The 14365-nt window shown below is 45.3% G+C and overlaps 1 protein-coding gene across 1 annotated transcript; it reads right to left on the bottom strand.

Moving 5' to 3' along the window:
* Positions 1-318: 318 nt before the first annotated feature.
* On the bottom strand, positions 319-14185 carry PTP4A1 (protein tyrosine phosphatase 4A1). The gene is made up of 5 exons (XM_074991100.1): positions 14047-14185; positions 12995-13087; positions 4591-4721; positions 2745-2819; positions 319-1714 (listed from the first exon to the last, which is right to left on the bottom strand). Exons 1-5 carry the CDS (start codon positions 14149-14151, stop codon positions 1597-1599), a joined length of 522 nt encoding a protein of 173 aa, XP_074847201.1. The 5' UTR covers positions 14152-14185; the 3' UTR covers positions 319-1596.
* Positions 14186-14365: the final 180 nt, after the last annotated feature.

The following is a 14365-nucleotide window of genomic DNA, read 5'->3' on the forward strand; positions in this document are numbered from 1 at the left end:
TAGATTATTCCTTTACAGTTCTGGTACACCTTTTTCCAGTCTTAAGGGAACTGTGTCTTCATAGAGAGTCAGTGTAATGTTCCTTTCTAACTGGAGTCACCTTTGAGATATGAGCTCTAATCTAACATTGAAGAAGCTACTTAAAATAACTGCACTTAGGCAGCAACCAGTTTGAACAGTGTCAATGGCAGCTAATTGGTATCAATGTGGGGTATAAATTATTTTCTTTACTTTCTTACAGGACTGAGTTGTTTAAGCTCCTAAATCCATATTGAATACACTGTTAAATCTTTAAAAAATTATTTCCACAGACTCAAGTGCATTTCAGTATTTATTTAGATGTTTAAGCTCTCGCACTAGATTTTACAAGCTGGTGAACACTGGCAAAATTATTTCTCCCACAGAACTATAACCACACATTCCCAAGACAGTATAAATATATGGTTGAACTAACATTAATACACACCACCATTTTATCAATTACATAATAAAACAAATTATCAAGTATTCAAATATTAAGTTATGCAGCTCAAAAGGCATACAAAATATTACAGAGTTCTGCTTAGTTGATAGCAGAAACTCAAGGGAAAACAAAAAAAAAAAAATCACACCTTTAACAAAGCAATAGTTGGTAAACAACTTTCAAGAAGTACAGTAAAAGAAATTACAAGATCTTCAGAAATTTTATGATTAAGAATTTTAGCTACAATAACTAAGCATTTCTACATTTTAAAAAAATATTTACTAAAGTAAAGGGTATATTCTATACTTCCTGCACAAGACAAAAGGCAACATTTTACTAGAAATATTAAATAGCCCCTCCCATCCTTTTTTCAGGCCCTCTGTTAAGTTGCACATGAAGTGCTAACATTAATTTAAATGTAAGGCTTTTTGTTTGGAGACATTAAAGACTTTGTGTGCTTCTGTACAATGTAAAGGATTACTTTTCCACATGTATAACCAGAGAATAGATGTATTTGTAAAACGCAGGGGTTTAGATAATGGGAGGCAGGTTACAGAAAGACACCAAAAAGTCACTGTCAATATTAATAAAAATGAAAGATTGTGCAAATCTTGATATTCTAGTGCGATTGTGGGAGACAGTGTAAGCAAACATTACCATTATAGGCTCTATTCTCAATATTGAAATGATTGTAGGGAAAAGGGATAAAGCAAGGTCCAGGCAGTCGTAGTTCATGCAACACAAGAACTACACTGTAATTTACAGGGAAAAAAATAGAATATTGTGCTAGGATTTTTGGCACCTAACTTCTCTACATGTCATACAGTGACATATTATTGGGAATTTAATGAATTAAACTCAACTACATGATTCAGAGATAGCTCAGTTGATAACAATTATGACCAAGGAGACATTTCAAAGACAGCATACAGCAAAACATTTACTAGTTCTCCAAACAGGTGGATATTAACCTACATAGACAAGTTGCATTTCTGCCAAACTTTTAGTCTATAAACACTGCTAAGCAAGCTTCATTTAGCCAATTTATCTGCCCTACATGTTTCTTCATGTTGCTTGCCCAGTTCTAATTTTCCATCCTCTACTTTCAAAGCAGCAGCATAGGTAGCCCGGTTTTACTGAATACAACAGTTATTTCGGTGACCATTGGAGTCTTTAAAACGTAGGCGCATTTTGGGACGATATTTCTCCAAATACAGAAGCTGCTTGCTATTAAAAGCACCGCGGCGCTTCCTAAACAAAAGAGAAAGATGTTAGACTATTTTTAGAAAAGAAATGTGTACTGTGACCACTCACCAAATTCTTGGAGTAGCCTCTTACCAAAAGTTGTTGCTCACCCTTGTTGTACAGGAATACTAACTAACTACACTAATTTAGTACTTCGTTAATAAGTTTATTCAAAACACTAAGCTACCAAATAAAGTAGTATATTTGAAGCAGCAGCAGGTAACAGTGATAAACAGCACATTCCAGATGTTTATGTACTCCCAGAAGGCTTCCCCCTTCCCCTAGTTTGACTATATGGTCACCTTAGAACCCAAGAGCATCAGCCTTCACAGTATGCTTTAAAGCTAACCTAACCCAGCTATGAAGTCAAGTACAAACCAGGAAGTTGTACAAATGGACATAACACAGACTTGAGTTAAAATTACATACATTAAGCTTTAGAATGTTAAGCAAAACTAACTCAGAAGTAGTGTGAACTGTTGCAGTGTTACTCAACTGTAGTGAAGATCAGAATATTGGTACATGAAATTGTGTATTTAATCTTGAACAGTTATGAAAAATGAGACAAATCAAGAGGACTTGTTTCTTGCTACCAGTACTACAGATTCAGTCTGAGTTCCAAATGCATTATGGCTGTTGCATACTTACCACTCTGCCAATCTGACTAAAGACAATTATGTATTAATGTTGTTCTGTTTGGAAGCTTGTCTTTTGCATTACGAAGGCTACAAAGTTGGAAATGAGAGCCTGAAGCAGGCATTATCTAACATTCATATGGTTCTTACAAATTCATCAAATGGATGCAAGTATGCATGGGTCAGGGGTTTTAATGGCACTGACAAACCTTTAAATGGTTATGCAATATTTATGAAAAAATTTTCTGTATGTTTAAACTGAACTAGTTTTTTAGTATTACCAGTATATTTTCTTTACTGTCCAGTTTCCTACACAACACTCTATGTAGGAGTTATGTATGACTCTTCCCTACCTGATTTAGCTTTAAAAAGAGTAAAACAGACACTAGTTTAATACTTACTGCCTTATAAACTGCACTGCATCTTCATACTTCATTCCACATTCAATCAGTGCAAGGGCAACTAACACTGGAGCTCTGGAGAGAAGAGAAAAAAGGCGTATTTAGAACGTACAGAGTCATTTTTACATTTTAACAGTTACCTTTAAAAGCATATAAAATGGCTCTAACTTGAAACTGGAGACAGCTCCAACGTCTACTTCTGCTGCATTAATTCCCTGTGCAACAGAAAGAAAAACAAACAACTAGACTTGTCAGTTTTTGCTGTTATTCAAAAGACTAAGTAGTAACCGAAACTGACAAGAATTAGGTCCATTTAATTTTGCTGTTTGGGAAAGCAGCAGCAAATACACACGAGATTTATCACCCCAGAAGACTACACAGGATGGAGCAGAGCACCAGAAACGCCCCCTTGCAGCTGTCATAAGACGGACTAGTAGAGACGCACAACCAGGAATTGCTGCGGTGGGAAAGGAAGCAAAAAAAAAAAAAAAAAAAAGTATCCGTTCCAGCAGGCCACAGAAGGAAGTCTAGAAGTTTAACCATTCAAATCAGCCTCTGTAGGAATGAGTCCCCCAAAAAGTTCCTCAATGCATACACCCTTTAAAGGTGAAACATTGATAACAGTTTATATATTTTATTATAGTCAGGAAGGACAGGACAAAAGTAAGGGATGTAGCTAGTCAAATGTATTTAATAATCTTCACTGGTATTTCTGAATAAGTTATTCTACAATCTTTCTGGTACTCTGACCACTTCTACATGCCAGTCAAGGACTATTCAGCAAATAGACTAAATACCATTAATCTGATCAAACATTTAATAATTTTCTGCTGTTTGACCAGGTCTTGTAGCAGTTACATTTAAAAAAAATGGACAAGATGATTATTGAAAGACAAGTAGCAAGAACAGTGGTGAAAAGATGTAACAGCACAGATTGTGTGAAAATATCTTCTACACCAGGGTGGGCAAAAGTCATACAGGAACCAAACATGTCTGGCCTGCCCAGCTGATTAGCAGTGCATGCACACTTATAGCCAGCATGTGTTCAGCTGCCCCCAACCCCACACCTTGCTCTGGCTGCAGCTGAGCTGCTCCTAGGGTTTTCCTGCTAAGCATGCAGAGGGGGAAGGAAGAGGATAGTGCTGAAGTCAGGGTGTTCCCCCGTCCCTGTATCCTATCTCTGCAGAACAGGGATAGAGAGACACGCTTCAGAGCTGGTCCAGTCTGAAGCATGGAGAGTAAGTGGCTCAGGAGCGCAGTGTAGGGGAAGGAGAGACCAAGCAGGACAGATTTCCGTTAAGAGACAGAGGGTGGCTTCTCTCAAATATATCCAGCAGTGGTCAGCACACACTGTATCACTGTCTAATATACTCAGTCTGTGCCACACAGTCGCTGTCAAACTGCAGCACACAATTTGTGTTATAAAGACTATTTCTCATACAAAACATTTTTCACGCTACACTGTCTCTTTGTAGCCTCCAGCCATACCCCCTTTTTTGGGGAACCCAGAGCTAGCCTGCTAACAGTACCAAAATTTGAGGAATGGCCCTTCTGCAAAATTGTCACCCACCCTTGTTCTAAGCTCAGGGCTTGCCCACACATGGTGTTATTCCAGTATACCTCTTCTGCTTTTTTTTTTTTTTTTTAAAAAAAACCAACCAACCATCTTATTCCAGAACAAATTCTCATGTTTGGAAATGGGGATCGAGAACTTGTCGAGCCTTGGAGTTCAAACTCCAAGTAAGTTCTCTAAGGCTCTCCTACTGGGCACTATGTTTCCTTGTAGAAAAACATTTATACCAAACGATTTTAAAAGCCTTAGCTATTATTTCAGAACTTCACTTACCTCCCAAGACCAGCAACACAGTGTACAGCAATACAACAACCCGGTTCTTCACGGAATTTGACTTTCAAGAGGTTTAGCCAATCATCAACAATCTGATTGGATGGTGGAGCACCATCATCAAATGGCCAATCCTAGAATGAAAAATTTATTCCACATACAGAAACAGACTCAAGTATAGCTGGGAAAGAGAAGTTACTCACCTGTAACAACAATGGTTCTTCGAGATATGTCCCCGTGGGTGCTCCACAATAGGTGTTGGGCTCGCCTGGCACCACAGATCGGAAATCTTCCAGCAGTTTCTCCTGGATCGCGCATGCGCCAGCGCGCGCCGCGCCCCCCCCCCCCCGTGCGCCCCTGGCCGCACACGCGATCCGGTCCCCGCCAATTCCTTGACCAACCGCATTGGATGTTCCTGAAAAACACTAGACAGAGATCCAAAGCGGGGAGGATGGGTGGTGGAGCACCCACAGGGACACATCTCGAAGAACCATCGTTACTACAGGTGAGTAACTTCTCTTTCTTCTCCAAGTGGTCCCCGTGGGTGCTCCACGTTAGGTGACTACTCAGCAGTAACCCAAGTAAGGAGGTGGGTAATCGGTTGATGTGCAGCTTGCCCCTGAGAGGACTGCTGTTGACAGACAGGTATCCTCTTCGAATACCTGAGGCAGGGCATAATGCTCGGCGAAGGTGTCGTAGGATGACCAGGTCGCCGCTCTACAGATGTCTTTTAACGTGATGCCCTTGAAGAAAGCTGTTGATGCCGCCACCGCCCTGGTGGAGTGAGCCCTGGGTGGGGCCAGCAAAGGAGCATTTTGAAGCTCGAAACACATTTTTTATACAGGACACAATGTGCTGAGAGATTCTCTGTGAAGAGAGACCTTCTCCTTTTGACCTGGGAGAGAGAGAGAGAGAGAGAGACTAGGAGCCTGCCCGTTTTCCGGAAGGACTTAGTTCTGTCTATGTAGAAGGCCAACAACCCTCCTCAAATCCAGGAGATGCAGGCGTGCCTCCTTGCCAGAGCTGTGAGGCTTCGGGTAAAAAGAGGGTAAAACTATTGGCTCGTTAAGATTGGACTCCAAAGAGACTTTTGGAACGAAGGCTGGGTGCAGCCTTAAGGTTACCGCCTCCTTTGAGGATACTGTGCAGGGCGGCGTTTCCATCACTGCCGCGAGCTCACTCACCCTGCGGGCTGACGTAGTTGCAAGGAGGAACGTTGGTTTTTTTTCTCGTAAGGAGACGAATGGGAACTGTGGCTAATGAGCACCAAGTCCAAATTACAAGATGGTGGAAGCAGTTTCCGAGGGGGGTACAGGTTTACCAGCCCCTTCAAGAACCTGGTAACGACAGGATGGGCGAATACCGTGGGCCCTTTCTCTGTATGCCGAAAGGCTGATATAGCGGCGAGGTGGACCTTTAGCGAGGATAGAGCAAACCCGCGTCTCGAGGTCCAATAAGTATTCTAGTATTACAGGTATAGGAACGTCAAGGGGAGCTAACTGTTTGGCGGAACACCAGGCTGTGAATCGAGTCCATTTCTGCTTGTAAGTCCTCCTGGTGGAGGTCCTTCGGCTACATTCCAGGACTTCTTGTACGCCCTCCATACACGTGCTCTTTAAAGAGCTGAGCCATGGATTAGCCATGCTTGTAGGTGCAGACCCTGAGGGTGCGGGTGCACTAAGGACCCCTGAGCCTGCGTGAGTAAGTCTGGTGCCACCAGTAGAGGGAGCGGTGGGCGGTCCGACATGCGCAAAAGCAAGGGAAGCCATTGCTGCCGATCCCAAGCAGGACTATGAGTATCATGCGAGCTCTCTCCCTTCTGGCTTTGTGCAAGACCTTGTTGTGGCAAACAGATCGATCTGGGGAAACCCCCATGTACGAAAAATGCGCTGTAGCAGATCGGAGTGGATCTGCCATTCATGCGTGATTGCGAAGCGCCTGCTCAGCTGATCTGCTTTCACAGTGTGAGCGCCTGGCAAGTACGAGGCTTTCAACGTTATGTTGTTGGCGATGCACCAATTCTACAATTGGACTGCTTCCACACATAGGGCACTGGATCGTGCTCCTCCTTGTCGATTGACGTAAAACACAGCGGAGGTATTGTCGGTATTGAATCCCGACTACTTTGCCATGTAGGTAATCTCGAAAATGTCTGCAGGCGTTGAACACTGCTCTGAGCTCCAGCATGGTTATGTGCAGTGCCTGTTCCACAGGGGACCATAGCCCTTGCATTGTCGCCGATGTGCGCTCCCCATCCTACGTGGGAGGCGTCGGTAGTAAGAAAAAATAGAAATTTGTGGTTGGTGAAAAGGCACCCCCCACTAGCAGATTCTCGGGGTTTTCCCACCACGCCAGGGATCTGCGCACCTCTGTTGTGGGCGACACCACCCTGTGGACAGTGTGGGATGCCGGTTTGTAAACGCTCGCCAGCCAATGCTGCAGGCTTCTCATGTGCAACCTGGCATTCTGTACCACAAACGTCGCTGCCGCCATGTGGCCCAGCAGCTGTAAGCACGTTAAGACTGGCACCAGCGAACTGATGGCGCGGAAGCAGGCGTTGGGTAGGTACACCCTTGCTGTGATAGAGTTTATGCGTGCCCCTATGAACTCTATATGTTGTGTGGGTTAGGACTTTGACTTTACAAGGTTGATGACTAGGCCCAGCAAAGAAAAACGTGTCCACTGTGATGCGTATCATGCGTGAGACCTCTGCCTTCGAGACCCCTTTTAGCAGGCAGTTGCCCACATATGGGAAAAATAAACACCCCGTCTGTGCAGGTAGGCTGACGCCCACTGCCAGGGTTTTGGTAAAGACTCTGGGGGCCGAGGAGAGGCCGAACGGAAGAACCCTGTGCTGGAAGTGCTCCTGGCCGACCATGAAGTGGAGGAAGCGTCTGTGTGCTGGGTGGATTGTTATATGAAAGTAAGCGTCTTGTAAGTCGAGTGCTGCAACCCAGTCTCCATCATCCAGTGCCGTGAGTATCAAGGCAACTCTGATCATCCGAAAACATTGCTTGCGCAAATAACGGTTGAGGCCCCAAAGATCTAAGATGGGCCTCCAGTCTCCTGTTTTCTTCTCTGGTAGGAAGTAGCGTGAATAAAAACCTTCCCCTGGAATTATTCCGGCACTCTTTCCACCTCCCCTATGAGCATAAGGTGATTCACCTTCTGCTTGAGCCTCGCCTCGTGGCAGCGTCCCTGAGGTGAGGCCTGGTGGGAGGCTTCATCGGTGGAAGCGACTGGAAGGGGATCGCGTAACCCGTGGCTATGATCTCCAGCACCCATTTGTCTGTGGTGATCTTTTGCCGTTGGGAGTGGAACGGTCTGAGGCGATGCTGGAACATGAGATGAGAGTGGCATTGAGCGAGGGTATTGATAGTGCAGCCCCCCCGACATACCCGTCAAACTTGCTGCCTTTGGGCCAGACCCGAGGGCGTACGGCTTTGTTGAGAACGTCGCCTAGGAGTTCTGTACTGTTGCTGCTGTTGATCGCGCCCTTGGCCATAGCCCCATTGATATTGAGCATGCTGTGGTTGTAAGTGTAGCGTCTTTGCTGAGGATAAAATTTTCCCCCCCGTATGGGGGAGTATAAATGCCCAAGGTTCTAAGCGTAGCACTTGAGTCCTTACTGGAGTGAGGGACCGAGTCGGTTGAGTCTGCAAACAGCTTTTATGCATCAAAGGGAAGGTCCATGATCTTCGCCTGTAGGTCCCTCGGGATACCCGACGTCTGGGGTCAGGATTCTCTACGCATAACCACTGCTGTAGCCATTGAACGTGCCGCCATGTCCGCCACGTCCAGGGCAACCTGGACTCCCGTCCGCGATGCTGCGTAGCCCTCTTGAATAAGCACCTTTAACACCAGCTGTTTGTCTTCCGGAAGTGAATCCATGAGGGGAGTAAGCCTGGAGTAATTATCAAAATTATGGTTTGCTAGGTGTGCCCATAATTTGCCACTCTCAATAGCAGGGTAGAAGAGGATTACACCTTCCTGCCAAACAGCTCTAGCTTCTTAGCATCTTTGTCCGATCCCCCCGATTTGTACTGAGAAGGCTTTGACCTCTGCTGGGACGACTTGACCACCAAAGAATTTGGTTGTGGGTGACCGAAGAGGAACTACATGCCCTTTGCTGGGACGAAGTACTTCTTATCCACTCTCTTGTTCGTAGGCGGAACAGAGGCCGGAGTCTGCCATATAGTAATGGCTGACTCCAGAATGGCTTCGTCCAGCGAAATAGCAATTTTGGACGAAGCTGGGGGTCTCAAATTTTCCAGGAGTTTGTGATGTCTCTCCTGCACCTCTGCCGTTTGAATGTCTTGTGTGAAAGCCACCCTTTTAAACAGCTCCTGAAACTGTTTAAGGTCATCCAGGGGAGAGAACATCCCCGGGGGCCATGGCCTCATCTGGGGAAGGATGAGGAGGAACCACTAGGGTAAGCCTCCCTCGAACCCTCGGGCTCCTGCGGTCGATGATACACTTGCTCGCTGGAGGATTGCTAAGGAAAGTCTCGCGGTTCTAAAATTAACTCCCCTTGAGACAACTGTGTTTCCGTCCCCGATCGGGAGTGCCCACGGGGGTATTGAGCGGCTGGGGGCGACCTGCCCCTGGGTGTAGGCCTGTAGTGTCTGTGTCCAGCATGATAAGCACGACCATGGCAGCATGGGCAAGGGTCTGGGGATGGAGACCTAGACCACTCACCGTGTGTGTACCCCCGATGTCTGGGAGAGTGAGACCTCCGCGACAACACAGATGAGGTGAGACTGGCTTGTGATAGTACTCCAGGGGATCCAATCCCAGAAATGGTGAAGGTGGCCCAAGCCATGGTGACATTGGTTGGAGGAACGGAGGAGGTTCCGGACGGGCCGGTGGAGAGACAGGCCTTCGGTGCGGCGTGTGTATCACAGGGGGAGGGCTTGGTGCTAACAGCAGCGCAGCCCTGTCCGGAGATGGCCTGCAGTGCCAGGCTTTTGATTTTGCCTTGCCCCTCCCCTGCGGGGCTGGCACTGTCCCCTTCCATGCCAGGGATCTCGGCCCCACTGTCAGCACCGCGCTCGACACCGTCAGCTGCGGTGCCACGCGGGTATCCTCCTCCAGTGCCTGCAGGCTCCATGCCTGGCGCCCCTGCACCATTGGTGCCACGGGGGCCGGCGCTTGCCTCGCTGACGCTCTAGGCGCCGTGCGTGCCGGCTGTTGTATAACCGGAGGCTCAGCCTCTGCCACGTGTGCTGCCGTGGTGCCACTTGCCTGAGTATGCGGCTGGGGGCTGTGTGCTCTGCTCATCCTGCTCGCTGCAAACACCGGCAAGGATCAAGCGAGGGAGCGTTTCCTCCGTTTCTGCACCGAGGGGGTCAGAGAAAGCTGCCCTCCTCTTATGCAACCCAGAGGGCCCTTCTGGGTGAGGCTTCTCCGGCAAGTCCGGCTGGAGAGCCTTATCAACAAGAGCATTTTACGCCTCATCGCTCTGTCCTTCCTGGCCCTGGCTGTGAGCTTAGCACAATGAGAACACTTCTGGGTAGCCTGTGATTCCCCCAGGCATCGGATGCATTCACTATGGCCCACGGAGGCTGGCATAGCTTCATGGCATGACTCACGCTTTTGAAAACCTGAAGAGGCCATTGCGGTGAGTCCTTTACTGTTAATAGGGTACTTCGCACTTAGTCCATGCCTTTCCACCCCAAATAGTGATCACCGCCTGCAGGGCAGCAGGCGGCCTAAATGGCCTTCACATCCACTTCTCTTCTCTTCTCCGCTCCTCTCTTTTTTTTTGGGGCTGATATTCTTTGTCTTTGCTTTCTCTCTCTTTTTTTTTTTTAATAACCAAAAACAACAAATGACGTGTAGAAAAAAAAACACTATTTAATCTGACTCTGGCCTTAGCCTGAGTAGATTCCATCTGCAGCCAATGGCAGTTGAGAAGGAACTGGCGGGGACCGGATCGCGCACACGGCTGGGGGCGCGCAGGGGGGGCGGTGCGCGCTGGCACATGCGCGATCCAGGAGAAACTGCTGGAAGATTTCTGATCTGCGGCGCCGGGTGAGCCCGACACCTATTGTGGAGCACCCACGGGGACCATTCGAAGAAGAAGATTAGCTACCCTGAGACAGTGAAACACTTTCCTCAATTGTCAACCCATCCCTCAATTTAACCCCTTAAACTCGTTCCTGTCATTAGACTTCATGATTTACTGCTAAAAGTTATGACTTGCATTAAGAGCTAGTTCATTCAATTGAAGACTGATATGGTCAGACAAGTAGCTTTATTCTATGTTTGTTTATGTTGGTCACCAAAATACAATTCTGTTGAATATTAACCTGAAATTTCAAAAAGTTCCATGCCTGTTACATTAATTTTCCTTGTCTGGTGAATTACATCCTTCCCCCCTCCACCCTTATCAATCCTTGACAAGTTAGCAACACAAATGTCAACAGCAAACTAACTTTAAATACGTATTACTGAAGCTTTCTGAACTGCCTGCATTAATAATTAAACCTAGGGTTGTGAGGTCAAACCTTGAGGCGGCTACTTAGGGGTCTGGGACAAATATATCAAAGAAATTGTCAGGGATGGTGCTTGGTTGTGCTGAGACGGCAGGGGACTGGACTCAATGACCTCTCAAGATCCCTTCCAGTTCTACGAGATGTGTATCTCCATATTAAAAAAATAAAATAAGTTCCCCTTTCAAAATTAAAGATGCTTCCTAGCTATCTTCCTCACCAACTTGGAGCTTTGTACACACTTTCACAAGTGTACATGTCAGTTGCAAAAAATGTATAAAAACAGTGACGCTAGCTTAGTGTAAGCAATTTAAAGAAAAACACACCTTCCAAAATGCACACACAAATAAGACACACCTTTAAGAATACATTATCTGCACAGCAATGCTTCACATCACTGAACCCAAAGCTCACACTGAAACTATTTAAAGAAATATGTGAGGCTGTTCTGAACTACATCAGCTTCCAATAGGCAGAGCAATGTAGCACTCCAGACTTTGGATGCGTGACCAACTGTTCAGCATTTCTACTGCCTAGTTATCCAAGGGCTGCTCCGTACAAGGAATTTTCAACATGAAGATGAGACACTAAAGGTGCTTCTGGCACCTATACGCTCCCGGACAAGACATCCGTATCAGACTCTCACCTCAAACTGCCATCATTTCTAGAGTCAGTCCAACTCCTGTAGCAGTCTCAACACAGTGACTTTTACTTAGACACATACTACTATCCCCTTTGTAACGAAATATCCAGCCACAAACCACCTCCCATTTAGCTATTGGAAGGCCTTGACCATCCTGTCCCCAATGTCTGTTCAAGTCACAACATTAGGAACCCACACAACTGTGGAAGTCTGGCACTGGAAACTTCCTGAAGCCTTTTCTAAATTCACTACTATCATCTAGCCATGCCCAGACCTGTCTTTACAGTCCTGTACTTTGCACTGAGGTAGGCATCAGTACTTTGTCTATATTAGCACTACCCACTACAGAATTGCTAGGTAGCTGAACCAGCACAGCAGCAATAGAACACCTTGGCTGAACATGCCTCCCCCAGTTTTGCATCAGTTCTGAAGTCAGATGACAATGCTCCTTTCGTTTACTGTTGCCCTAACACCATAAGATCAAATTAGCCCCTAGCAAAGTATGATATTCTAATAATCTATTAGTACAAAAGAGATCAGGCAAGCCCTGAATTTCCTGTGTTTGAAAATCAATTTTTGAAGGAGCTAGAACACTCTACTGCAATGCTCACACTGATTAAGTGTCTACCCTAAATGCTTAACATTGCTCATAGTAGATTAACTAAAATAGTATGACCAATTACTCTGGAATTATCCTAGCATAAGAAATTTAGAATATGCAGGTTCTCTTAGGCACATGATTTTAGGTTTAAGTACCACCTCACCAATTAAGTATAGTAAAACTTTCACAATGGGCAGCCCTGGGAACAGGAGGTTGCCTGATATTCCAATATTTTGGATAACAGTCAGGTATACTTAGCAATGTATAACATTAAAGAAAACCAAAACTAGGTACAAAAAACCCAAATACATTTGCACAGAGTACTTTATTTACCAACAGTAATATTGTACACTATACTGTACTTATGAAAAATGTAACTAAAATTTACTTATGGTTAAAATGCCAGTTATTTGAGAGTTCCAGTTGATAGAACACCAGATAGGAGTTCATTGTACAGCCACTACAGAAGCATGCGGGCAGGATGAAGTGGGCTTCGAAGCAGCAAGTCACCTTTCAACTATTAAATTAAGTGCTAGGCTCTCCTTTTTCCCTTGCCACAAATTAATGTAAGGAAGCTCCAGGAGAAGTTTTAGAGTTTAGATCACTCATGAACTTGCAGTAGACATTAAAAGTTTGTGAATGTTAAATGAGTGTTTTTAAGCCACTCACCAAAACCTGAATGCCTTCTTTTTCCACTGGTGCAGTGTCATATGTGGCTTCACACACCCTTACCACTGTGGTTACGCCATACTTCTTAAGTTCCTAAGGGCGGGGGGAGACAGACAAAAACAAACCAACCTTGAGCAGAAATGATTCTCAGTCAGGCAAAGCCAAGTATACTTTCTATACTTCAGAAATTGAAGCATCTGAAGGATGTTAATACAAGATTCCCGTCAATCACCCCATATCCCCCATGCTCAGTCTTCCATTTGGTGACTAAAAGCTTAAAATAAACTCATTTCATTTTAAGTCATCATCAGATAAGTTAGCTTAAAAAAAACCCCTCACAGTTATGCTAGTTCCTTAAACTGACTACCTTTTGTAGCGCTTAGAATTCCAAATAAAGTACTAATGTGAGCCTACAAACAGGATCAGGACCCCATTATGCTACAGCAGTGATCTTCAACCTTCTTATGCCCAAGATCACTTTCTCAATTTAACCTACCTCTTCCTTTAGGCCCCACTCTGCTCTAGTTATCTCCCCATCACTGTCACTGGGCTGCGGCACAGATTTGGGAGAAGGTATGGGCTTTGGGCTGGGTCCCAGGGGTTTGCGGTGTGGGAAAGGGCTCCAGGCTGAACCTGGGGCAGAGAAGTAGGAGTGGATGATGGATGTAAGCTCTAGGAGGGGCTCAAGGCTTGGGGTGCCAGCTCTGAGAGGGTACAATCAGGACTGGGACTTTGGAGTGCAGGAGGGAGTGTGGGATGCTGACTAAACAGGAGGTCAGGGCTAGGGCTTAGAGTGCAGGAAGGAGTGGGATTTTCAGCTTCTCTCATTTGAGGGCCCCCCAAATTTTTGAATGGAGATGCCACCTCTTTGGAAGTCTTCGGCAGTCTACAAGCCACCAGAGGCCCACGGACCACAGGTCAAAAACCACTGCACTCTATAAAAACAAGTCCTGACGCAATATGAATAATGAGTTGAATTTGACTGATTAAAACAGATTAAATATGAACTAATTTAAGCATATTTATTTACAGTGTATCTAAAAAGACCTTACCTCTATAAATTTGTTTAAGGTTGCATTGGTTGGATTGTGTGTGATAAGAAATCTCATGTTTTTGTAGGTGATTTCCACAGGAGCTGGGCGATTCATTCGTGCCATGTTAATTTAGTTAAAAAACATGCAACAAGATTGTGAAAAGATTAAAAAAATTCTAATACAGAAATGATGTAGTGGAACTGAAGTCTACTTCACTATACTCCACTTGAAAAATTTCAGTGATGGCAAGTATGAAATTGGGAGCAATGGAAATGAAATGAACCTCCTAACAAGAAGCAGCAATTCTTCGATCCAGTAATACTGAGGCAAAAAGGCA

This window comes from Carettochelys insculpta, chromosome 3, assembly GCF_033958435.1.
Source record: "Carettochelys insculpta isolate YL-2023 chromosome 3, ASM3395843v1, whole genome shotgun sequence".
NCBI classification, from domain to species: domain Eukaryota; kingdom Metazoa; phylum Chordata; order Testudines; family Carettochelyidae; genus Carettochelys; species Carettochelys insculpta.

What these genes read in the sequence shown, in the direction of transcription:
- PTP4A1 (XM_074991100.1), bottom strand. Translation starts at nt 14,151, where the DNA reads ATGGCACGAATGAATCGCCCAGCTCCTGTGGAAATCACCTACAAAAAC. An exon ending in CCTTAAACAAATTTATAGAG is followed by an intron (nt 13,088 to 14,046) that starts GTAAGGTCTTTT and finishes CCCCGCCCTTAG; the next exon opens with GAACTTAAGAAGTATGGCGT. An exon ending in GCAGTGCAGTTTATAAGGCA is followed by an intron (nt 1,715 to 2,744) that starts GTAAGTATTAAA and finishes TCTTTTGTTTAG; the next exon opens with GAAGCGCCGCGGTGCTTTTA.